The sequence below is a fragment of the Lampetra planeri genome, chromosome 15, assembly GCF_965212315.1.
Source record: "Lampetra planeri chromosome 15, kcLamPlan1.2.h2, whole genome shotgun sequence".
NCBI classification, from domain to species: domain Eukaryota; kingdom Metazoa; phylum Chordata; class Hyperoartia; order Petromyzontiformes; family Petromyzontidae; genus Lampetra; species Lampetra planeri.
Window position 1 is genome coordinate 12,716,995 of NC_136121.1, and position 27,622 is coordinate 12,744,616.

Genomic DNA, 27,622 nt, shown 5'->3' on the forward strand with positions numbered 1-27,622 from the left:
AATCGAACTCAGGTCGCCAGGTCTTTGTGCAGCACGCTAACCGCGACATTATATGCCTGGACTCGGTACACACACACACACAGCTTTGGAAAAAATCACACCCATGGATGCATCGGCGCATATACCGCGCGCACCTTGATGCCAGCTCCTTCCCTCAAGGGCAAAAGGCGGCCTGGCTTTTAATCTTCAGCCAATCGACACATGCACTGTGTTTCATTTGCATATATATGAGACGGGCTGGTTGTTTTGAAGAGCTGGCGTTTGTAAAGCATTCATCGCCTGGAGTCAAGGGGATAAGCAACATCCTGGATGGTGGGAACAGATAGTCTGAGGTTTTCGGAATTCTCAGAGAGAGACCTTGCATGGAGGGGGGTGTTATGAATTTGCTTGGTAAGTTATAGCAACAGCTTTGGTGGGAAAGTCGTACAGCTGCCCATGGCAACGCAGAGTTCTATAGCGACCTACCGTTCTAATCTATGGCGCGCCGGTTGAGAATGTGCCAAACAACACCTTGATGCATGGGGAGGAATTGCAATTTCTATCATACGCATACATGATCAGGTGAACAAGTTCAGATGTACTGGGCTCAGGTGTACACGTTAAGCCCTTTGGTCAACCAACCCAATTACTGATTCTATGTCATTCCATCAATGGATGTATTATCACTTAATTGCATTACTCTTGTTTCCCAGGAAGGACTCACTGAACCCCATGGCTCAGGAGGGGCCTGCCACATGTTGACAGCAGGGGGCGATGATTGCTATCTACAATCCCAATTGAAAACTTTGCACTTAGTATTTCACATTCGGCAAATTTGGAGCGTGACTGGCATGCAGCGTCTACTCTTGCGAACGGACGCCACGGGATCTTTCACGTCCACTGCTGTGAAACGGACGGCGTGTAGTATATTCTTTGGGTCTTTTGGTAAAGTCACGTAGATAGGTTCAAAGAAAATAACAAAATCACAAAAAACTACGACGTTTCTATCGCAACACGAGTGCTCGTGTTGCAATCGAAACGTCGTAGTTTTTTGTTCTTTTCTTTGACTCTATCTACGTGACTTTACCGAAAGACACAAAGGACATGAATTACTGCAGTCACGGAAGCTTTAAGTCAAGGCGTGAAGTACGTTTTTACGGTTGATACACCCACAGTATTGACCAGGCCGGCAGCTGGTTTTTTTTAACCGTGAACCTCACCAACAAACGGCGAACGTGCCACTGCGAGGTGGTGCCACCCTGACGGTGATGAAAAAAAAGAGTTCATGAAAAAAATATTTGGTCTTCCCTTTACCACGACTCGCATTTGCAACGTGATATCAGAATGGGAATTAGCATATTTATACTGGAGGAATCCAATGAGCTATAAAGATATTTTTTTTAATACAGATGTCTAGTAGGGGAGGGTCAGAACGTTACAACAACAAACAATACAAACACACGATAGCAGTGCAAAGTATAAGAAAGGTCAACATATCACAAAAAAACTCAACTATTTCCATTTTACCAGGCAAAGTCAACTTAGCTATTAGCTTATTTTTCAGAAGCGACCTGGCCACAAATGACAGCTCAACGAAGTGGCTTATCACGTGGAAATATACATCAGCCAAATACTCTAAATAATCTAAACACGTTTCTAAATGGTTGCCTGTGCAACACTCCCCCCCCCCCGCTCCGTTCTTTCCTCCCCCCAGAGTAAACCCTCCACTCCACACTTCCCACTCCTTTCCTGCCTTGCTTTCCCCCGACCGTTGGAAATTCCAACCTCGGCAACAAAGAAGTTCAAACCTTGGTGGTCGTTTTGGGCTGCGCCCTTGGCCCCGTGAGACTGTCCAACCTCGCTGTCTGCAAGGGGTGTGTGGGTGGAGCCAGGGAAGAACGGGAGGTTAGAAACAGAATCCATAAACGTACACACTGTATCATTGTTTTTTTAGGTCAGCAGTGATGCATTGATTGCAACGGACGTTTTCATTGATAAACTGGCTGGGGGCGGAGCCAGGCCACGCTGGCAGTATAAGAGGGGCCCCGGGAGGGGAGCTCGGGGCTGTCGTGTGGAGTGGGGGGATCCGCGTCGTGCTGCTGCTGGAGTCTTCACCGCCGTCTCCGTCTTCGCCATCTCGGCGTCGCCAGTCAGGCAGTCTGCCAGCTGTCCTGACTGGGAGCCGTAGTTACCAAGTATGAACTGTTAAGGCCGTTTAATAAACAGAGTGCCTCCTACTCTTTTTGTCTCTGAGTCAGTCACTACACATATAATAACAATTTACAGTTCTCAAATGTATATTAGGCTCCATAATAGAGTTTTTTTGGGGTTAGATTGCGTAAATATATAAATGTGTCGTTAAACCCGCCACCACCCGACGCAGCCAACTAGTAAGGGTTGTCACGTAAACAGTATGTGGACAATTCGTCACTAGTACAGCACTAACCAGTGTGTTGGAGAGCCAAGCCACAACATTTACCATCTGAGTACTCAGATTGTAAATGTGTCGGGTGGTGGCGGGTTTTAACGACACATTTACGCGATCTAACCCAAAAAACTCTATTATGGTTGATATTGGTCGCGAAAGCCTCTTCCGTGTTAAACTGTATATTAGGCTTCGAAAAAAATAAAAAAACTGACGTACATGGGTCATCCAACGTTAACCTGCACATTTTTGTTCTGTATAATTGTAAAATAGCGACAGATCTTAACTTAAAGCTTTCGTGACTGCAGGAATTCATATTCTTTGGGTTTTTCGGTAAAGTCACCTAGATAGGTTCAAAGAAAATAACAAAATAACAAAAAACTACGACGTTTCTATCGCAACACAAGCAGTCATCATCACCCCTTTTCCTGATGACGTAGTTTCTGGTTATTTTGTTATTTTCTTTGAACCTATCTACGTGACTTTACCGAAAGACCCAAAGAATATAACGACAAATCGCCGCTGAAACTTTGTGCAGCGGTCCGTGGTTAACGCCCGGCAGTGGCTTCGCTGAGTGACATCACGGCCATGCAAAGCGGCCTGGGTGGTGGTGAGTGTCGTGTGCTGTGGGACATCAATGTGTGATCAAGTCACTGGTACAAAGGAAAATGTCAAACGAGCCTGCAATACATCCAGGAGGTTTGTAGCCGTACGGGCCAGTGGTGTACGTCTTCCCCACACTGACGTGGCTGAGTTGTGCAAAAGGTAAAACGGTGCACGCAAGTCGGCTATTCGCGATGAGGAAATGAGAGCGGGTGTCTGTCAAGTGACCGGCTACCATGTCCCGAACGAGTCTACGCTTCTGGCATTTAGGCGTTACAACAGCGATGGGACAGGAGTGTACGTGTGTCATGGGAAATGCCGTGAAAATAGCGTGAGATTCATTCGAATTGTTTTGCTTTTTCACAGGCTAACCTTGAAGGGACGTCCAATTTGAAATTCCAAAGCTGCAGGGCTATGAAGGTGGCCGAGGATCGGCAGTCGAGAAAAAAACGGGGTCTGACCTGTCGCTGTGTAGTTTGCAGTAATATCCTGCAACGTGTTTTTGTTTTCTTTGGGCCATTTCATTTTCCTCCCGAATGTCAAAAATATTCTCGTAAATTTTTTTTGCCAAAACAGCCTCAATTCAAGACCTTCCTGAGGACAACTCTGTAGACCAAATAAAGTTTTGTATTATAAACATGCACATGGAAAACCCTCTCTTCAGTCAACTGCTGGATAATGGCCTTCCCACACCGTTTGGGTCGCGGGGGTTATTTGACCATACTACACCACACTGGTCCAATGCTTGTTGGCGAAGGTGGGAAGCGTAGAGACATGAGCGTGGTAGAATTCACTCGGAGACATGTCAGGTCTCGGAAACCAAGCAGGTTTGAGCCTGGACAATGCTCGGATGGGTGACGCACGTACGTATGTATGTTGAACTTCTTTCGCACCGTACGTAAAAGTACATGAGCTCCATGTGCAAGACTAGACGTGCTTCGGCAATGCTAGTCTGTGCACCGTGTAAGAAACCACTCATAGTCTGGAGGAGGAATAGCAAAAGTACACCAACTCTCTCTCTCTCTCTGCTGAAGCCCTCTCATCGTGGCAAGCAGACCTCGACATTGGCCTCGAGCTCCTGAACATATAGTCCAGTATTGCCACATGTACGTACGTACGTTGAACTTCTTTCACACCGTACGCAGCCAACCAATAGGATGTTGCGGCAGTGGGGGAACGGGGGGGTGACAACAAACTAAACACAACAGAGACAGCAATAAGCGAGTTGTGCGCAACGATGGGAAGTCCTCACCGGACGGCTCGAAGCAGAACTTTTTCTTGTAGTAGGCGAAGTAGCCGGCAGCGGCGGCAACGACGGCCGCCATGACCCCCGCCACGATGCCGCCCACCTTGGAGGAGCTGCTCTCGCTCTCCATGGCTGTGGCCGTGGATGGGGTTGGGGGTTGGGGGGGGGCCAGGGAAGAAGATTCGACGTCAGCAGAGGCGCACGTGGGCACAGATTTACACTCGGGAGTGCAGCCGCTTGTCATAACAAAGCCACGCTCGAGTGAGGCTCAGCTCGACTGCGAATTAATATGGGGGGATGAAAACAAAATTAATGCGCCGTGTAATGATTATAAATAAATCACTGTCAAAATGCCAAACAGGCCAGCAGCAACCAGCACTATTGAAGGTGCATTAGATACGAGTCGGCAACGTTTCCTTGAATTGGGCAAGGTTACAGAAACTTGTTGACGGGGGAATTCCAAAGTCGAACCGTGTGACCTGCAATACGGTGGTTGAATTGAGTACTAGAGGTGAGGCGAAACAGATGAGAGAGTGAATCTGTGAACTACCCTCTCATCTCAATGTACCCCCGTCCAACCCACCCTCCCAGCTCTCTCCTCTCATCTCTCTCTACTGCCCTCAACGTCCACGCTCAAGACCTCTACTCGTTTTCTCTGCCTATGACGAACTCAAACCTTCCGTCTAGAACGTAAAAACATGCGCATTGGTTCAACCCAAGAGGTGGTGGAGCCTGTACCGACAGTCCCGCGTCAAGGGATTAATTTCTGCCGGGTCTCTCCAGGTCCACAACTCGGATATTGATCCACACCCGGCGCACCACACCCAGTATACCTCTCACGATGGCCGTGGCTGTGACCTACAGTTGCGTGCCTACTCCTGGCGCCACCGGCATCGCGGGAAACATTGAGTGACAAATGAAGCAGGCGCCACCGTGGAACGGCTCGGGCGTCGCGCGTCAACCCCGGAGGGCGCCGTACGTCGTGGGGTCTGTGGCTACCCCCCCCCCTCACCACCCTCGCAATGCTCCCCATGCCCCCAGCCTCGTACACGCGCACCACTCCCCACGCGCGCGGGGGTAAAACGTGATCCGCGGCGGGCCTGAAAGACTAAATTGTGTTCGCCGTCCTCCAATTTTTTTTTACGCAACGGTGGCACTTGTTATTTTTTGAGAACTTGCAACGAACACATTTTTTTTCAAAATATGAATTTTTTTTACAGATAAAGCGCGAATCGGCGGTCGCCGCCACCACCGCCGCCCTCACCCGTGTCTGGCGACGCCGTGCCCCCCTGCGGTGTCAAGTTGGCCCCGTCTCTGTTCTCCTTGCCAGGTTGCGGCACAGTCGTGACAGCGGGCGCCACTGTGTTCTGCGGGGCCTCCGACGTTTCTGGGTGGTGGGTGGGGATGGGGGTCACGCGAGAGCGCGCAGCGACGCGCCGTCATCTCAACGATCCACTGTGCGGACACCAACGGCATAAAGAAACCCCGCACGCGCGCTGTTTTTTGTTGTCTCCCTGACCGTTGCGAAAAGCCCGCGCGGAGCGGCCGGGGCTCAGCAAGCGGCGCCGAGATGCGGGGCCGGAACTAAACCGCAGTGAGTCGAGAACGAGTCCCGCGGCCGGGTGGCGCAGAGGTCAGCGCACTGAGTTGGCATCGCTCACATCCCGGGGCTGTGAATCCAAGCAGCTGCCTACGATGAAACTTCATTCTCAAGCATGTGTATATATATGCATGTAAGTTGATGGTGTCAACCCAGTCACCACTTACTGCAGAGGCAAACCTATGGCATTCAATTCGGTTCTGCAATTAATTTGGATACATTCCGGCTCTGCGATTTATAAATATCACGTGGCAAACATGACACTCATATAGAGAGCGGGTGGGAAAGGGCTGCCCTCTGCTGTGTGCACCAAAGGTCAAGTGAAGTGATTTCAGAGTAATCTCTGTGACATCCGCCTCAGTGGGATGTCTCTAACAATGAGGGTTGCATTGCCCCATGAGAGATCCGAATGAACACTGCGTCTCATTACATGGTGCCATTGGTACATTTTTGATAAAATTGGAAACACATTCACACTTGTCAACCCATATGGTTTACACATATATCATTGTACAGGGAAATTGAGTTTTTAGGTCCATACGGCATACAGCCATTTCAATACGGGCACAGAAAAATATCCATTTGTTTGTATTTATATGTTGTGATGGGACTTTGTAGGATGAACGTTGAGATTTATAAGGGGGCACGGGGGTGACCAACACGTGTCTGAATTGGTCTGTAATAAGGTAGGCACTGATAAGGGGTTGACAGTAATGCATATTTATCGAAGAGAGTTGTCTCGCTTTATTGAGCACTGTGCTCAATGAAATCTCAAGTTGGGATCAGTATTCACATTTCCTGCGGTCCTTCGGTTCACGATGCCATCGATTAACGATCCGCCTCCCATAGAGTCCCACTCTTTCTGTTAATGATACATTTTCGATTAACGATGCGTTTACGATATCACGCGGCCGCCAATTACGGCCAATCGGAGCGCTCCCACGTGGACTCGGCAGATCTCAGCCAATCAGCGACGCCCTTTTACGAGGCGTTTTGAGAGCCCAAGGTGAGAATGTTTATTTTCTGTTCTATTCCTGCACCTTTTTATGCTCTATTCATTATTTATCCACGTTTATAGCAATATTAATGCTTTGGCATGTTCTTATAACGTTTATGTATTAGAATTTCGTGTTTAAATAGTACACACTTTGTTTTTAGGGCGAAAAAGGTCAACTTCTGATCGTCTTGGAACAAATGAAGCACTTTAACATGGATTTCCTCGTTTCGATTAACGATAATTTCAACTAACGATGGTCTTCGTGGAACAAATTAATATCGTTAACCGAGGGACCAGTGTATTAGTGCTTAAGAAGTGCAAACGGTGCTGCTTGGCGGCTTTAACGTTCTCAACGTAACCATACAACATCACCGGTGAGGGATTAAGGACAGTGGCAGTGGGACAACGACAAGCGTGCTCCGATCAAGTCAACAAAGCGGCGTGCGCGCACCCAGGGTCAGCCAGAGTCGTTTCGAACAATCACAACTTCCCAGGAATGTCCGGAAACAAGGTGAGAACAATAAAGTTCACTGTCCGGGCAGACTGGCCTGGCCCAAAGCGTTCTCTTAACCGCTCGTGATGTGGCAAAGAAAAAAAAAGTGCGTAGGCCTCTTAGCAACCACCGGACGACTTTGTGAATGAACTCGAATCGAAGGATTCCATCAGTGAGACACACTTTAGAATGGCTCGTTCGTAACGGCACACACTGTCTTTTTTTCAGTCTTGAAGAAAAGTGTGCACGTTTAAAGATTACCAGTTATTATTAGAAATCAGTTTTTTGTATGTATCGACATATATGAATAGTTTCAACAGCATTTCGTTCTCTTTTGTATCCGGGATATTATTGTGTCCAATTTTATTTAAAAAACATGTTACAAAAAAATATATAAATGTACAATGAAAAGCGTGACAAAAAAAAACTCATAATTGCGCCTGCACTGATTTTGGCATCGGAAAAGTTTCTCACAACTCAGCATAAAAGCATTTAACCTTGGCAGGTGCTGGATTCAAGAAGGACATATGTGCAGTATAAGCATGCACACGCAAGCAAAAGACTCACAAACACACACGGCATGTTAATTAAAAGCAGCCTGGCATTTACTTTGTGCTTTCTGCCAAACAGCCCCCTTTTTGTGCCAAATTGCTAAAAGGCACTACGGCTCGATATTGCACAAGCAGAGATACGTGGGATTGTCTAGAGTTTGTGCGCCTGGGGGTCGTTCGCTGTACATAAATTCCTGTTCCACTCGCAACATCGGAGCCACGCCAGGGCCATGCCAAACCAGGCCATCGTTGCGTCGGGAAGATGTCAGGCTGTTGTTTCCAGCGTAGCAGTTTAACAGTACCATGGACGCACAGTTGACAGGGTGATGCGACGTTGGTCACCTTCCTGACGAGCAATTCGTTTGTCATTAGCCCCTTGGCCCTGCTTGGCCCCGAGGGAGATTAAGAAGTCTTGTTAGACCAGCGTATCACGGTTTGATCCCGGCTCTGCGCGAAAAACTGCCAGTGGTCAAACTACCCGTACCATGAAGGGCTTGCTGCTGGATCTGCTCAAGCATGCCAGTGGAAAAAGGATGAGAGTTACCGCGATCACAATAAACCTGTCTTACCGCTGGATGGTGGCGGGTCCGCGATGGTCGTGGATTCTGTGCTGGCCTCTGCAGTTTTGCTGACTATGGATTCGGTGGTTGAGGCTTGGGTGACCCCAGACTCCATGGTTGTGGACGTGGAATCAGATTGCTGATTTGTCATCGTCTCGACGGTGGTGGTGGCGGCGGCGCTGGTGGCCACGGGTTCTGAAGTGGTCACTGTTGCAGGGGGAAAAAAACAGAGGGTCGTTTACACACTCGTGGCGTGTACACAAAACAAAGGTCGCATCCAAAGAAAGGTTTACCAAACAGAGATACATCCGTCCGAGAGACACGATTGGAAAACATGGTGCGCCATTGGAGGTAGATCGATATATCAGGAGGGTGAAATCAAGAGGTGGACCAGTGCACCTTCGGAGTGCTTTTGTAAACCTGAACTTGATAATGCAGAGTAACACACCGAATGAGTCTAAGTAAGAACGCATCATGTCAGTGCACACTATACTACCTCCTGCGACATGTTCAGAAACGTGGTCATTATCAAGAAAAAAAATGGAAGGGAAAAACTGAAAAATGCGCAGAGATTTATCTTTGCTTTGTTGCTGTGTTTCATTGTTTTCCTTTTGTCATATGTGGCCCAGGTCACTTGCAAATGAGACTCCTCTGCTGGTCTCAATGAAGTCCCAGCTGGATAAACAAAATCAAACTTGAAACATTGAGAAATGCATGCTTGGAATCCCATTGAAAGAGAGCGGGAAAAAAAGAAATCTATTGATTAGAGAGCGAACAAAAGTTGGAGACATCGTTCTGAATATCAAGAAAACTAGGTGGGCTCTGGTTGGACATCATCCATTTTAACGACAGGGCACCTCACTGAAATGGATCATAGCTGAGACTCCGGCAACCTAAGGCGGAACACACCCAGGAGGATGTCAACCGTGAGAAATTGAGCGATTAGATCAATTCGGGTGCAGGTGTCATAAGAATTACCACATCTCGGAATCATGAGAGGTGGTGAGAACTTGGGTAGGCCTTCATCCAGCAGTGGAGGATCGATCATGGCTCACGACGCCGGCGATGATACGGAGACTTTAGAAAGACACGCCGTTGGACGTCGAGCGACATTTATTTATTCGCCAAATGAATCATTCCGTCACCCTGGACTCCCACGTTCCCCTTCAATTTGCCAGTCAGTGCCCGCTCCTCCAGTCGCTCGGCTCCAATTCCACGAAAACAAACTGAGAGCAAAGCCGAACGCTGCGCCGAGACTGCCGCGTTCCCGACATCACGACTCGCCGCTCACCGGGCGGAAGGTGGCGGTGATTCGGACTTGCCACCCGCCCGCCCGCCTGCCCGCTCACTCGACCCAGATGTGCGTTCAATGCACCCCTTTGTGCGGACGCGAAACGGTGATTTGAGCAAAAAAAAACCCGCTCTGGCATGCAGCAACTGGCGCCAGTGTTTAGCAGCAGCAGTGCTGATTAGCAGACCCTTGTTTTTCTCTCCCCTCCCTCTCAACGGCTTAAGCGTTCGCTTGCCCCTCTTGAATAAACTAAACTCAACTAATTTATTGACCAGGTGAAGCCCACTCGCTGAGCTGCGAGCTCTTTTTTTGTCTCATCGACAGTGGCTTATAACCATCATCCGTCATCATCATCATCACACGTGGGAATTTACAGCAGCGGCCAAATATTCTAAACGCGCGTTGTTTCTAAATGGATGGGGAAGCGGGTGGGGGGGGGGCAAAACCAGAGGAACCGGAGAAAAATCCACGCGACCACGACAGGGAAAAAAACCGACGGACTTCAAATATCCAGCAGCAGGAGCAGCAGGCATCGTCAGGGTCCGGGACCGAACCCACGACCTCCTGCACGCCAGGCGAGAGAGATGATATCTCGCCAATGAATGCAGTGAACGTTTGTCCTACAGATTGTAAAAAAAAGGTCTCTGGAAAGTGAGACGTACTCTAAGCGTCAATAAGGTGATACAAAACGGTCTAAAAAACAAAGATCCCCCATATAGCCTGAACATACTGATGGGGCAAGTGCTGTTCGCAAACACCTATAACGGTCAGAACGGCTCACGCCCGGCCGCCTTCGTCTCTTCTGTGGTGATGTTTAACACACCACGTACTCATTTTAGGCTGAGTCGACCTAGGGTAGGCCCAGCTCCGGTTCAGATAATCGTGACCGGTGTTGGCTGTGAACGGGAGTCGAACTCAGGTCGCCGTGTTTGTAGTGCAGCGCGCTAACCGCTACACTACCGCTCCCCACGAGACAAAACGGTCACACACGCACACACACGCACACACACGCACACGCACGCACACACACGCACACACACGCACGCACACACACGCAGCTTCTGGATTATAAGAGGCACCCTCAGCTGTTTCCTTAGAATACCGAGAGGGGTCGGGGGGTGGAGTGTGCCTTCTAATCCTGAGAATGCGGTCGTTGTTATTGGACACCACGATGGTTGTTCATGGAGAACAACCATCGTGGAAGTTGAAATTAATCGAATCTATTCATTTACAGCAACTTGCCAATGCACCGCTGGGCGAAAGCCTCCCTAAAGGGTCGTTTGACCGTACGCTATCCCGCTGGTGAGTGCGGGGTGAGGAAAGGGGTGAGGGGGGGGGGTGACCAGGCCGGGTTATCGCTCGCCGCTGATGGTGTCCCTGGCCCCAACTTGCACTCAGATCCCCAGGTGCGTGGCCGAGTGCACTAACCACTGTGCCACCACTCCACCCCAGCTCACTGCCAGAGGTTTTCTGGGTGGGGGTTCGAGATCTGTTTATAAATTCCAGTTTACTTTGAGAGGATCTCGCAAACAAAATGAGGAAGGGACGTAAGCACTCTTCCTTTACCCTTTTCACTTCCTCATTTAACCCTCAACCCTCGCAGCAAAAAATAAAATCCAAGGAATCCAAAACCTTTACACTTCCTCGCTACCTCCTCCGCGCTCTCGATGGAACTACGATTTTGTTGTTCTCTATCACGTGATTACATTATCTACAGGACTAAAAATTGTTCAGGACTAAAAATTCATACATATGTATACGCATGTAATGAATGTTGAACTACTTTTACACCGTACATCACCAACCGTGCTAATCGGAGTTCTAAAGAAATACGCTTTCAATCTGGATTTAAAAGTGCATAGCTCCCATGTGCAAGACTAGACATGCATGGGCAATGCTAGTCTGTGGACCGTGTAATAAACCACTGTAGTCTGCAGGAGGAAGAGTAAAAGTACACCAACGCTCTCTCTCTCTCTGCTGAAGCCCTCTCATCCTGCTAATCGCAGGTGCGGGGGAAGGACAACAAACTCAACACACAAAAATATAAAGGTGTCTGTGTCTTTAGACAAATATTTAACAATACAATTAGAATCAAAGTATGTTCGTATCTACAGACATGTTTCTATCTGCAGACCACTCACGTGTTGTTCGCTTTGTATAAAGATGCGCGACTCCCATGAAATAATTTTGTCATCGCACGCGAGGTTTTTTCAGGAGGCTCTCGCTGTGCAATTCTTTGTCGAAGTGCCCACGAGACTACCAGCAATCTGGCAGCATTCGCTGAAAAAACAAAGACTCGATTCCACGGAGGAAACTGACTCAAATGTTCCGGGTAGGATGTAACTTCAGGAAGCCGGGGGGACATATATTCAACTGTTTGACAGCAGGAAAGTCAGGTGCCATCACAACACGGCTTGGCAGGGTTGGGGAACATTTTCCTTACTGAGGGCCTGGACAGAAATGCTGTGTGCCTTTTGCGGGCAATTGCACATTGACACACACACACCTCGGTCGCAATGGCCTCTTGTGACAGAAGTGACTGAGCTCACTCAAATTAGACTCGATGTTGTTGCCGGGTTCAACAAAAACAATTCCCACCTCCAGTACCCAATCAGCGCGGCAAAGATGCTTGCGGTGATTGATAATGGAAAAAAAACACAAATGCAGTCTGCGGGAAGTTTCAGAGAGCGGCAGGCCTCGTGTGGCCAAGGGCTGGCCCTATGATTTGAAGTCGCGGGATTGGATGCGGCCTGTGGGCCACGGGTTCCCGACCGCTGCGTGAGGGAGTAAGGACATTGCTTTATTCTCTTTTACATCTTGCCAACGACAGACGGTTCCCGAATGGTAAAGTCAGCAGCCACTTATCCACTCTCTGTTGGGTACGTGTCTGTGGTTTTCACGGTTTTTTGGGGTTTTGCTGAACGTCGTTCGGCATGCTGTCCAAAGTTAATCTCCACGTGCTGGAATCTTTTTCAGATCTCCTGAAGAAACTCAGACGGTGTAAAGAATCTACCAGCACGTGGAGCAAAAAAGTCAGAGACCGTGCCGAACAACATGCGGTTACAACCCCAACAAATCGGATAACTTATGCAAGATTCCCATCAGCGACCGGCTTTTTAAGCTCATGGCATGGAACGCAAGGGCCATGCCTTCAAAACCACAGCGGTGCGCACAATCTGTTGGAATTTCTGTCTCTCTGCTCGCTCTGTCCTCTACTCGCTCGGCCAGTCTCCACGATGCCACGCCAAGGGGACATCGTCAGACGGCGAGGTGAACCTGGTGCCCGGGTCGAGTGTGGAAAATGAGGAGGGAGTGGGCCTGCTACGGATTTGTAAACAGGAATTGATGTCATTGAGATCGGAAATGACACCCCATCTCCCTCAAGATGTTTCTTTTATTTCTTTCGGCAAACGTAAGCGGAGAAAAGATCGCCGTCCCAAACATGGCCATTGTTTACAGGAAACTGGTGGAAAATGAATTCTCGAGTGCAACAGAGTTGAATGGGTGGGACTAGGATGTGCTCTCGATCCCTGAAATAATAATTATTATAATAATATTCCTCTGTTTACTAACCAAAACTCACAACTCAAGACCATGTTTCAGTATTGCCCTGTGTAAATCCGAGCAGTTTGCTTTTACGTACTTTATTGCATCTTGCAAGAAACTGGGCTGTCAGAAAAAAAAAACATATATACGGATGGCTACCGCTCAAAATCCACACACGATCGTCAGACTACTTGGCTTCTGCAAATGGTGGTAGAGCCGCCATTTTATGAGGCAAAATAGATAAGCAGACGGTTTTCCTTCTCGTAAGAATACTCTTCGGGTAATTCGTCAACGCAGCATCCAGAGGTGTGGACTCGAGTCATGTGACTTGGACTCGAGTCATGTGACTTGGACTCGAGTCATGTGACTTGGACTCGAGTCAGACTCGAGTCATGAATTTGATGACTTGCGACTCGACTTGGACTTGCATAACAATGACTTTGTCCCACCTCTGAGATGTGGACTCGAGTCATGTGACTTGGACTCGAGTCAGACTCGAGTCATGAATTTGATGACTTGCGACTCGACTTGGACTTGCATAACAATGACTTTGTCCCACCTCTGAGATGTGGACTCGAGTCATGTGACTTGGACTCGAGTCAGACTCGAGTCATGAATTTGATGACTTGCGACTCGACTTGGACTTGCATAACAATGACTTTGTCCCACCTCTGAGATGTGGACTCGAGTCATGTGACTTGGACTCGAGTCAGACTCGAGTCATGAATTTGATGACTTGCGACTCGACTTGGACTTGCATAACAATGACTTTGTCCCACCTCTGAGATGTGGACTCGAGTCATGTGACTTGGACTCGAGTCAGACTCGAGTCATGAATTTGATGACTTGCGACTCGACTTGGACTTGCATAACAATGACTTTGTCCCACCTCTGAGATGTGGACTCGAGTCATGTGACTTGGACTCGAGTCAGACTCGAGTCATGAATTTGATGACTTGCGACTCGACTTGGACTTGCATAACAATGACTTTGTCCCACCTCTGAGATGTGGACTCGAGTCATGTGACTTGGACTCGAGTCAGACTCGAGTCATGAATTTGATGACTTGCGACTCGACTTGGACTTGCATAACAATGACTTTGTCCCACCTATGAGATGTGGACTCGAGTCATGTGACTTGGACTCGAGTCAGACTCGAGTCATGAATTTGATGACTTGCGACTCGACTTGGACTTGCATAACAATGACTTTGTCCCACCTCTGAGATGTGGACTCGAGTCATGTGACTTGGACTCGAGTCAGACTCGAGTCATGAATTTGATGACTTGCGACTCGACTTGGACTTGCATAACAATGACTTTGTCCCACCTCTGAGGCTGATGTGGACTCGAGTCATGTGACTTGGACTCGAGTCAGACTCGAGTCATGAATTTGATGACTTGCGACTCGACTTGGACTTGCATAACAATGACTTTGTCCCACCTCTGAGATGTGGACTCGAGTCATGTGACTTGGACTCGAGTCAGACTCGAGTCATGAATTTGATGACTTGCGACTCGACTTGGACTTGCATAACAATGACTTTGTCCCACCTCTGAGATCTGGACTCGAGTCATGTGACTTGGACTCGAGTCAGACTCGAGTCATGAATTTGATGACTTGCGACTCGACTTGGACTTGCATAACAATGACTTTGTCCCACCTCTGAGATGTGGACTCGAGTCATGTGACTTGGACTCGAGTCAGACTCGAGTCATGAATTTGATGACTTGCGACTCGACTTGGACTTGCATAACAATGACTTTGTCCCACCTCTGGCAGGATCACAGGCGTGCGCTAACACACCCGGGCACACACAAATCCACAGCCGTATTCTGAATACCAACGCGTTTTAAATGTGACCTGAAACACGATGCATTTGTAATCGCTGACGCCGGCATGAATTATTTCTGTGTGACATTTTTTCAAGATGTATATAATGGTATTGGCCGTACGTTGAAAAGAGGCTTATCATATTTCTATGGACATTAAATGTAAATGTTCACGGGGCTGCCATTGCAAATGCTAGGCCGTAATTAAACACACATCCATCAAACACTTGTATAACGCCAAGTTGCTAGTCCAGGCATATACCATACGACTACGTAATGCGCCGCGTGTGTGCTCAGATACAGCCTGCAATTGAAGATGCTGCAAACGCATCTGTTTAACGCCTGGCACAGTGACACGACGCACAACCCGCACACAGATGTCTTGCGTGAAGAGGGCAAAGGCTGGCGTCTCTGCAGGGCGATTCTCCAATTGCGTTCGCGACTTCGAGTGCCACGCGACGAATTATTCGCGGTCGTTTATTCAGAACGTGCATCTGCGTCTCATGCTGGGGGGCAACGCTCTTCATTATTGTTTTTTTTTACTTGGAACATTTCTTGAGCTAAGTTTTGGGCACGGTTTAGGCCCTGAAGTAAATGTGCACGTCTCTCGGCACACGTGACCGTGGCCGCGAATGTCCAACGCCAAATCAGTTTTTTTTTTATCATTTCTTTTATGCCCCATTATAAATAACATTTTACAGCCTTGGTAATGCTGATATTTTTGGTGTTAAGGCTCTTTCACGCTAATTTCATGGTCGTTTTTGGATGTTTTTGTGCACTATATTCCTGCTTTACTTCTCGCAGGTCACTCTTGCCAATGAGACTCTATCACCGTGTCTTTAAAGATATTCTCACCCCTAATAAAAACGAAATAAGCTTGACTCACCCAAAACAAGAGCCATCAAATATAGACCTTTAAATACATATACGTGAAAATATAAACACAGTGTGACACTTGAAGCTGGTTATAATCACCAGCGAAACGTCGTACTCGAATTGTCAATGTTGTGTGTTTACTCTCCAACACACCGGTGTGCTGAAGTAGTAACTAATTGTCTGGTTTAACGACACATTTATATTTACACGATCTAACCCAACCAAAAGAAACCTTTATTGTCGAATTGATAAATGTTGCTTACAATTACATTCATATCTGATGCACAAATCACCCACATGCACCTGGTTTCAGCATGTCTTAGAAGCTAAGCAGGTTCGGGCCTGGATACTGCTTGGATGGGCGACCACAACACACACCAGCTGGATATGGCACGTGGGGCAAGGTGGTGGGCAGCAGAGGGCAGGGCAGCAAACTCCGACGTTGTGCCGTACTTTCTATGCTCCCTACCCTCACCATCTGGACCGACCCTAAGGAGGCCCTCATCCAGCAGTGGATTGGGCTGCAATCAATATGCTGTCTATTTTGGCTTTTCAACATTTCTGATTTGCTAAAAAAAAACAAATCAATTGCCATATTTGACGACTTGACTACTTGGTTTTGATTGGCTCTGTTGTTTTCGTGGAGGTTTATACATATATATAAAAAGACGTCACACATATACACTATATAACCTAAAAGAAACTGATTATGAATCCTAATATTGGTCGCGAAAGCCGACGTTTAAAAGTGACGTTTGGTTTCACACTTCACGTTACCTATTGTGCTGTCTGAGATGGGCCCGGGTAATGTCGTGGTGTCTTGTGCAGAGGTATCTGCAAGGGAAGAGGCAACGCGCAGACGTCACTCTCGGGCGGTCTCCACACGTGGTCACCGTGCCCCGTGTGAAAGATCCTCAGACCTCTCTGCGTGCGATCGGAAAAACGCACAACTTTGAAACTGAACACAGAATTGAGGCGCAATCGATCAGGCGCACTGGTGACTGCGCAACACAACGACAGCACAACACAACAACAGCGTAACACAACAACAGTGTAACGCAACAACAGCGTAACACAACAACATCACAACACAACAACATCACAACACAACAACAGCGTAACACAACAACATCACAACACAACAACATCACAACACAACAACAGCGTAACACAACAACAGCACAACCCAACAACATCACAACACAACAACAGCGTAACACAACAACAGCGCAACACAACAACATCACAACACAACAACAGCGTAACACATCAACAGCACAACACAATAACAGCACAACACAACAACAGCGCAACACAACAACAGCACAACACAACGACAGCGTATTGTAGTAGGACGAGCGGACTGCACTCAGCTGCCATCCCGGATGCCGTGGAATGGCTCGCAATATTAAACGTGCAACCGTAGCCCTTTAAAGCTTGTTTTCAAATGCCATGTGAAACAAGAAGAAGAAAAATACAAAAAAATAAGACCTGCTCACTTATTTTGACGTATGTATGTGTTGAACAAAACTTCTTGATATATAAGCAGACGCTGTTTGCTATTTATCTGTCCTTAATTTTTTGTTCAAACTCGAAAGAAAAAAACATGTTCGATAGGCTAAACACAGATAGGCGAAGACATTAGTTCAAGCGTTTGCTTCCTAGGGCATAAACTTACATAACCCTACTGACGACGTGTCTCTGAGCACAAATGCGTGTGTGGTGAATTCCTTTGAAATTGTGCCCAAGTCATGAAAGTTAAGTAAAACAAAATGTTAATTAGTAACCTATGCTGATATTTTCTTAGTGAACTGAAGGGTTTTAATTTAGTTTTGTTGGTATTATCCTTTCTCAGCGGACGAATGGAAGCCACCTAAAACCATGCAAATGCAATTATGGATGCACGTGGCTGAAGAGTCCTCACAAGGATGAAACTCTGCACACTGTTGAACTTGCTGTCTTCCTTCTGATACCTAAATGAAGAATGCCGCAATCTTTTTGACGGTCACAAGTCTGTACGCAAAGCATGCTGGGATTTCTGTTAATTAAAAATAAAATGTTAGAACATCATTTGTTTTTGGCAGTCAGAACACATGGGTTTGTTGTTGTTGTTTTCTCTCTCCTGGCTGTCAAATTGCCTCTTGAAGGTGCTTGAATTTGGTCAAATGAAACTTAGCAAACGCAGGTCATCGTAACGTCACTGCTGGCCATGAGTCCACCACATACGCTACTAAGACAATATTTTTCCACGGCCGTGCTGCTGAAAGGCGTGCGTGAATATGCGTGTTGGGACCTACGAAAGAAATCCCTCCCGCTCACAGGGGAGGACTTCCTGCTTTTACTTTGCGTCTGAGTGGAGTTTTCGATTAAACAAAAAAAAATCCCCAGTTACATTCCGGTGATGACTTGGCCCAGCGGTTTGAATCCAGCAGGCCGGCCTGGTTAATACTGCGGTCGGTGTATCAACCTTGAAACAAATACTCCTACGCGCTGTGTGCTTCGCAGCGGATGATTCAGATCCCGTGATTTTTTTTTCTTTAGTCCACATGTGTTACCCGCAAATGAAATTTACTTTAATCGAATAAAACCACCAAGCAACACCACACCTTCCGCCTCGCCGCTGGCATGGTTATGACCACATCTGCTGATTGGGTGTCGCTGCTATTTTTTGATTAACATTGGCAGCGTCCAACCGGTCATTTTTGAAGGCGAAGACACGTCAAGAATGCCGGTGTCTTCGTGTCGCTTGCCTTTTGTCGACGGGCTCACCCAAGATGTCGATTATTTAAAGAAACACACGCGCTCCGAAAAAATGTACTGGCGGTATCGCCAACGCCTCTGGGAGTTAGATAGGCGAGTTGGAATAGTTGGCGACAGTTCCTGCCTTTGTTGGATTAGCCGGGGACTCTTCCAGTTTAAATATCCCACACCACACACACACACGCACACAGACACACACACACGTGTGTGTGTCTGTGTGTCTGTGTGTATGTATGACCAAATCGATCATTGTGTTACTGTGTAGATTTGGATCGTGAGAATAACGCACCGCGTTTACTCTCCAGGGCTTCGCTTGAAGCGCACTGCTTCGGCAAATGCGAAATACGCCATCGTACAGTCACCGCCCGAGGGTTTAATTCCATTTCGTGTTATATTTCTGAATTTAAAATGCATGATTTCACCTGCACTTAATTAACCATTCCCCGGCGGTTAAATCATTTACTTTATTCAACGCAAAGCAAACAGCACCGTGTCTCAAAACCGGATCAACAGTGTAACAGCATAAACAGCTTAACAATTCACATCCACGAGTGAATGAACGCTTAATATTTGGGACGTGTGTCTTATAAGCCTCACAAAAAACTAGGCACAAATCAGTTTTAGTGTCGTTAGAGCGGCAGAACGCCATCAAAATTGGGGAGGTTTTTTTCCACCAAATTTTTTTTGGGGCATTTCTTTGAAGGAGCAGATCCGAGTTGTTGCCATTCGACAGGGATGGTACTATACACGTATGCACGTGTTCAATATTAATCGTAGATTCGGAACACTAATCCTGAAAGCAAATAATTATGCTTCCCGTTTGGAATCTTCCGCAGTAATATGTATGTAAGCCCGTACAGTCAAAAAACAAAACAGCGCCGTCCTGATATCAGCGTTTCGCAGTGTGGGTAATTGCCAATTTGGCAGGGACAAATTTTTCCAAAATATCTCCTTCACTCCCACCCCATCCCCCACCCAACCGTGAAACACGATCCAATACCCCCCCCCACCTTCCCGTCCACCCACCAAAACCCATTTTGCATCCTCCCCCGCGCTGAAGGGCAGCGTCCCTGCATCTTCTTATCTTGCGCCTTTAATTGTCTCGCATCTCCCAGCAGGAATCCCCAACGGAAGACAGAATGCACACAGAGCCATGCAGGAACGGGACGTGTGTATACGTGCGTGTGCGTATGCGTGTACGCACAGTGGTGGTGGAGCGATTAGCGCTACGCTGCACTACGAACCCGGTGACCCGAGTTCTATTCCCGCTCACGGCCAACACCGGTGACGATTATCTGAACCGGTCCTGGGCCTCCCCTAGGTTGACTCAACCTCATGTGAGTACCCGGTGCGGTGTGTAAACATCGCCACTGGGGAGACAGAAGCGGTCGGGCGTGGTGCTGGTCACCCACCCCTTCGTGCGCCGTGCCGGTCTTCATAGGTGCTCGCTAACAGCACTTGCCCCAATAGTCCGTTGAGGCTATACGGGGATCGTTGCCTTTGTATGTGTGTAAGTGTGTTCGTGCCCGGGATCCTGGCCACCGCCCTGCCCGCGTCGATCCCACGGGGTTCGCTCTGAGCTCGCAAGCCGGAAAGCCCACAGCTTGTGGGGTTTTAAATAAAGGAGAGTTTGGGAACAAACAAAAATGTGGTGATGCCACGAAACACCGCGAAGTGGTCCCTGCTTCACGCAGAGGCACGTACGGTCTAAGCGTAGAAATAAAAAGAAATGTGCTAGTCCATCAGCCTAGTGGATTTCCAGACCAATTCGTAGCATCCCAGCGGCCGTGTGTCTGTGTCAGTGAGCAAACTGTGGATTGGTTGGGACCGCCCTTCTGGGTCTCATTAGCAGAGTCGAGATTTGTTACAAAAAAAAGACCGAGTGCTGCATCCACAGATGTTATTGCCGAGAGCACTCCATCTAAACTATGGGCCCCTGTTAATAAGACGCGCTTCATAAAGGCAGTGGCTCAGAACGCTCCACAGCAATACAGAACGAGTTTGTTTACAAAAAACAAACAGATTGGGTGTGGCCTTGGGACATTTTGAGTTTACTTCCCAGCAAGAGTCACTCATGGGACCAACAACTTTGAGTGTGGTGCAAAGTCACCATCACCGTCATCAGCCATGATCAAGCCACACTGCTAGATGGTCATCTTCATCATGATGGTGAAGTCACTGCTAGATGATGCTCTCCACAAACTGGTTGCCGTCTCGCTCAGTCACTGGCAGGCGACAATCCATCAAGCTCCTCACAAGCGGCAGTGTCCCAGCAGTTGATGTGGCAAAACTGTCGCTCCTCGTCCTTTGCGTTTCACATCACTCGTTAAGAGTACTCGCTTCAGGTCGCCACCAATACTACGACTACTACTACATCTGCAGTTGACTGGCAAAAGGGTCAAGGCGGCCTCCACCCCACCCCAGCCAGCCAGCCAGCCACTCGCAACAGCACATGCCTTCGGAGCATGGAATCGGTTGCTTCTTGGGCCAAGAGATGACTCCTCTTGCCAATTCAAGGTCACCAACAAAAGCACTACGTTGTGAGACGTCAACGGGTGGCAGACCTGTGGGGAGACTGGCTCCTGCCATGGGAATGTCGATTTTCCCACCACCGGCACAGAGGCATTGCTGGCCATAATCAAGACCCACCCACCCCACACATACACACACAATGCGCTTTTGACGGTGGTCACAACCACTCTGACAATTTTTCTTGCCTGCCAAAGGAGAATTTCACTTGCCGGAGAAGTTTGTCAATGGAATGCTCTGTTAATCTACATTTCGTGCATTACCCACCACGGTGATTACCATTGCGAAGCGTGTTTTAGATGCGCATTCTTTAGGGGCCCTGCCTGATGAGCGAACTCGCGCGCGTGTTCAGAACATCGCGTGCCACAGAAGCAGGCGGTGGCCTTTTACAATCTCGAGATACATCTCGAGATACTTTTATATCTCGAGATACATGTACATACTTTTATAATCTAGAGATGTATGCATAATCTCGAGATACATTTATATCTCGAGATATATTTATATCATGAGGCCTCCTTTGCCAGTAGCTAAATATAATAATCGTTTTTTTTGCATTCTGACCGCAGGTATTGTGGTTAATGCAAACATGATTCCTTGTAAAAAGGTGTCAGTTTTGTTGCCAGAAAAAAGGGTAAAAAAACCCTATTACTATAATACATTTATATCTCGAGATACTTTTATAATCTCGAGATACATCTCGAGATATTTTTTTTCTAATCTCGAGATTCGTTTACAATTTAGAGACTCTTAGATGTTGTCCTTGGACGGTCGTTCTCACGGTACGACGAGACGCAAGCGTCGCTGCGTCGAGGCTGGTGGTGACGGAGGGAGGAGGAGTGGGGGTGGTGTACCGGTGTGGACGTGGGCACTGGAGAGTCACGTTACCAAACAAAGGCGGTGTTGAATTGCAGCGCTGTTTTAATTCGCGCATTGTAGGGACCCTGGGGCTTTTTCGTCCTACGAATCGCGTTATGCAAGCGGTGACGCAGCGGCCCGAGTTCGTTTTCTAACGACGGCCAACATCGGTGGCGAGGGACATCTGGACCTGTTCTGAGCCCCCCCACCGCCCTCCCCCAATAAAACCAACCTGCATCCCATGCGCCAGTGCGGTGAAGCAGAGGTTTCAACTCCCCCCCCCCTGCCCCAGAGAAACAGGGGTCGGAAACCAAAATAACAAGAAGGGCCATTGTTTTGGAATTGGGTAAAAAAACAACTCAACTCAATATTTCAAGAGCCCCAACGCACCACGCGGTGATCGCGAGGCGGTGATGGTCCTTAATAAATGACGTCACGACCCAGTCCCTTAAAGAGCCACGCGCCGCTAGGGAGCCGCGGGTTGCCCACCACAGCATTCATCCAGCAGTGGATTTACAAACGGATGTTAATCATTATTTATTATATATGTTACGTAACTGCTCAGAGGCACGCAGATGAAGTTACGAGAGAAGACGCGTGACTAAATTGTTAGTGTAGTCAGTGTGCACGAGGTAACGAGCGAATTCAGAAATACTTTTTTTTTTACGGAACGATTCAGCCACCCCGTGTGTCCGTGGTGCTTCGGGATCGTTCAGAGGACGACATTCCCCGCTGTTCTGAAAATGACGGGAGTTTTTTTAAAAATAGCTTTGTTGGGATTATCCTTGACAATCAGCTGTGCTGCAGCGAGGGAATTGCAAGTGTTGCGAGTTTGAGACCTCTGGGTTTCACCGCCATATCACCAAATACCCCTGAATGCCACCTGACCCCATCCAATCTCAGAAGCAAAGCAGCGGATTGCACCCATCTGTGCGGAGCTTTCAGCGCTATCGCCTCATATGCTTGGGTTTTTAATGCCTCTCTGGGTTCCTCCCAAAAAAATTAATTCGTAGGACTTAACATAAATCCTAGAGCAGGACCGTTCTGAAAACTATTTTGAAACTCAGCAAGGCTTTCCTCGATAATTAAAGAACATTTTATTGTATTAATTCCGTGTACCCAGACCCAGTGCCTGTCCCCGCTGTCACACTCCACCTACCCCAAAATTCTACTTTCCGGTATACAGTATATTGTTTCGTTATGCCACTCGATGCTCAGGCTCCTGAAGGAGCTCCAGTGCATTGAGGCTACCAGAGGGCCATACGGGCCAACCGCGAAATCCTTCCTACGGTGCAGACCCAACTCTCCAACTTCGTATTCAAGCGTCTTTGTCGTCAGTCTAACCAAAAATAAAAAGAGCTCTAAACTAAACGCGTTTTTTTATTTTACCCGCTAAGGCCCACTGAGTTATATAGCTTTTCTTCGTAAGTGACCTGGCCACACATCATAGCTCAACGAAGTGGTTAATCACGTGGAAATGTACAGCAGTCACATCCTCTAAACGCGTGTTTCTAAATGTGGAGGGGAAAACCAGAGGACCCAGATAAAAATCCATGCAACCACGGAGAGAACATTGAAACGCCAAATATACAGCAGGCATCAGGGTCGGGATCGAACCCACGACCCTCCTGGATACCAGCCGAGGCAGTTAACATCTCGCCACCGTAGCGCCCCAAATCTGGGCAGTCACCCTGCCCAGATTTGGATGGGACCCCACATCTCCTACAGCCTGTTACCGCTCGTACATTACATTTGCGATCAATTATCGCAATGGGGGGGGGGGGAGTGTGACCTTAAACATAGCCTGAGCTGACGTGAGACACAGGCTGTGAAACGTTCGGTTACAATAACTGGGCTCGTAAAAACTGACTGGCTCCGACTGCACGCGGAACGTGATGCTAGATAGCGGTAAACCATCCATGACTGCAGCGTTCACGACTCGAACATGTGACCCCTATAGTCGAATACGGAAAAAGGAGAATGTAAACAATGCGAGCAAAACATTACAGGTGGTTTTCCATAACACCAGATATTAATAAACAATACATTGCGTAGGCTAATGCGTATAACAGTGTCATAACGCCAGTGAATTACACAGGAAAGTGCTTGGCTTCTGATATCTCATGAGATCGGGCATATGCAGTATGTTTTATATAAAGACATATGTTGCAATCTACAGAACCATAGATATGCCAGCACTGCTCTGTATATTGCTCTGTATAGTATTTAGCAAATTACTATGAAGATTTGTTTAAAGGTCTAAGCGGAGCGGCAAATCTTTCAACGATTTCCACGCGAAAATTTCAAGTCGGCTCATTGCTTGGGCATGAAGTGCGTCTCAAGGAATTACACAGCGCCCCAGCAAATATAAGAGCCTCATTGTTTTCCACCCTTGAAACTGACGCCTGGCAAGGGGCGTGCGCACACACTCACTCACACACTCACTCACTCACACACGCACTCACACACACACGCACCAACACACTTAGTCACACACTCACTCACACACTTACACACACACTTACACACTCACTTACACACTCACACGCACACTTACTCACACACACACTCACACACGCACTCACACACACACTCACACACACGCACTCACACACACTCTCACACACACGCACTCACACACACACTCACACACACGCACTCACACACACGCACTTACACACTCACACACGCACTCACACACACACTCACACACACACGCACTCACACACACCCTCACTCACACGCACACACACGCACTTACACACACACTCACACACACACGCACTCAGGCATTCACATCTATCACTGCCTTCCCAGCGCACAACAGCTGCGCACAAGCCCGTCTGCATCTTATCCTTCAGAAGGGCTTTGCTGAACATCCTTACATGACACACATTTGACAAGATACATCTCGCTAGACATTACCCACACCCTTCGTTATTAACCATCCGGGCCTTTCATCAACGCACTGCTGGATGAAGGCCGCCTCCTCCTCGTATGGTGCATGGAATTTCTCTTTCCTCCCTCCGTATCTGTGGAATTCCCTCCCAACGTCTATTTTATCCGCGTTTTGATAACTTTGATCGATTCAAGAAACGTTTTCCACACTTCTCTATTGGATCTGTGCTCAGCAACCGGGGTTTGTTTGATGTCGCGTGAGTTCGTGAGCAGGGCTGCTCGACCACATGCGTGGTACAGGTTCCACTTCCGATTGGCACGGTTGGCTACGTAGGGTGCGAAAGAAGTTCAGCACACAGATACATTGGCTGTGGCGACAGACCCAACAGGAGGAGGCTGCGCGTGACACAGCATGAGGTCTGACCAAAGCTCTCCAGCGGAGTGCGATTATTGAGCGATGGATGTAGGAAGTCCATCGAGGAAATGTGTTTAGTTTGCTTTATGCAATATTTTAGGCACAGGGCGGAGCGGTGGTGCAGTGGTTTGCGCATTACACGAGCCACCTGAGTTCAATTTACAGCCGCTGCTCACACACCAGTGGCGGGGTGATGACTGACCCTGTGAATGCACGGACGCATCTTTGAAGCCCTTTCGCACCGTGCGTAGCAAACCGCGCTAATCGGAGGTGCCGGTCCTGAACAGGTCCTGAGCACCGCCCTCCCCCACTCCACCACACTCACCAACCCGCACTGACCACTGCTGTGAAGTATGGTCACATAATTCCCATGACCACAAAGCGTGGCGGGGGGGGGGACATTCATCCAGCAGTAAATTTTACTCTACATTCGATGACGCGCACGAAGTTTAGTAAGAGCGAAGCTTCAAACTCCACGGCTGACATTGATGTCTTTCTCTCTCTCTGTCCTCCTCACCAATAATCGTGGATGTTCTCTAAATGTAAAACGTTGTGCGGCATTGTGACAGCCAGTGGATCACGTGATGATGGCGCACTGGCGTTGAAGGCACGGAGAGAGCGAGAATGTGACAAGAGAGAACGCTCGGCTAACACAACAACAACACAACAATACCACAACAATACAACACAACAATACAATAAAACACAACAATAAACACAACAATACAACACAACAACAAAACAACAATATAACACAACAACAATACAACACAACAACAATACAACACAACAACAAAACAACAACAATACACAACACAATACAACACAACAACACAACAACACAACACAACAACACAACAATACAACACAACAATACAGCAACTACACGTCTTTTAATTTTCACTTACACACACAAACTGCGGAACGGGTTAATTTTTTATTCTAATTATTTTACCCCTTAGGGGCAGTGTCGGCCTCGCGTTTGTAAAATATTCACGCCGACACGGGACACACCCGTCCCCTATTGTCATCATCATCATCAGGCGAACCGAGTGATTCGCCTCCCGTGGAGTGCGACGTTCAAGCCCGTTAAATAGCGGTCTGCCTGACGCAACGCAGACGGTCAGATTGTAATAAACTTGTACGAATCATCGAAACTCATCTATATCACTTGCGCACGTGATGCGATTCTCTGGCTCGCCCTCCTCCCAGCCATCCGTTCTGTCGACTCCCCTCTGCCCCTGGACATCTCCCGGTTCAAGACTTTGCTCTGCACCGGGGTCTAGACACGCGCTCGCATGTCCAGACGCTCCAAACCTCCGAATTGTATATGCGGTTATTATTACAAGCACGTCCCCGTTCAATGTAATCGGCAAAAGACCAGTTGCTTTGCTCGAAGCGGCGAGACAATACCGGGGCCACTCCCTTGATGTGGAACTGCACCGAAGCACAGTCATTAACTTCATTAACAGCGCTGCACGTCCGACCCGACGTTTCGGGCAATGATCCTGACCTTTGCTCCGAAGGAAAGAAAAGAGTCGCCCATTGCCCGTGTGCCTGTGAGTCCGATTCCCGCTCACGGCCAACACCGGTGACGATGATTTGAACCGATCCTGGGCCTCACCTAGGTCGACGCAGCCTCAAATGAGTCCGCGATGCGGTGTGTAAAAATATCGCCACCGAGGAGACAAAGGCGGCCGGGCGTGGTCCCGACCACCCACCCCCTCTTGCACCGCGCCGGCTTTCACGGGTGCTCGCTAACAGCCCTTGCCCCAAACAGTCTGTTAAGGCTACACGGGGGATCTTTGTCTTGTAAATGGTCAATGACTTGGGGATCTCCAGCACGTCGCCTCTTGGTGCGCGTGCGTGCGCGCGTGTACCCCCGTGCGCGCGCGCGCGTGTACCGACTCGCCGCCGTCGACACGTACCTGACGTGCAGCACGCCAGCGCTACCAGAGCGATGCACACGACGGCGGAGCGCTTGTCGGCCTTCATGATCTCGAGCTGCGAGGAGGTGGGCGGAATGGGATGCGGTTGACGTTTGCCGAGTTGCTTCGCTGCTGCTGCTTTAATGCTCGCGCTCCTACCACCACCACCCCTCTTTGTCTTCAAACTTTTGGGCGCGCGGTGACACTCTGCCTGCCTTCTCTCTCCTCCCCACGT

General features: G+C 48.3%; 1 protein-coding gene across 2 annotated transcripts in view; it reads right to left on the reverse strand.

The window, feature by feature from the left end:
* The window catches only part of LOC144722750 (uncharacterized), a 30,325-nt gene extending 2,703 nt beyond the window's left edge, over positions 1-27,622 (reverse strand). For both annotated transcript variants that reach the window (XM_078601117.1, XM_078601119.1), the window contains exons 1-6: positions 27,388-27,622; positions 16,777-16,833; positions 8,464-8,661; positions 5,518-5,640; positions 4,260-4,385; positions 1,788-1,844 (exon numbers count right to left, since the gene is read on the reverse strand). In XM_078601117.1, the coding sequence (XP_078457243.1) occupies positions 1,788-1,844; positions 4,260-4,385; positions 5,518-5,640; positions 8,464-8,661; positions 16,777-16,833; positions 27,388-27,454 (628 nt within the window). In that variant the 5' untranslated portion in view covers positions 27,455-27,622. The remainder of the gene's footprint in view (positions 1-1,787; positions 1,845-4,259; positions 4,386-5,517; positions 5,641-8,463; positions 8,662-16,776; positions 16,834-27,387) is intronic.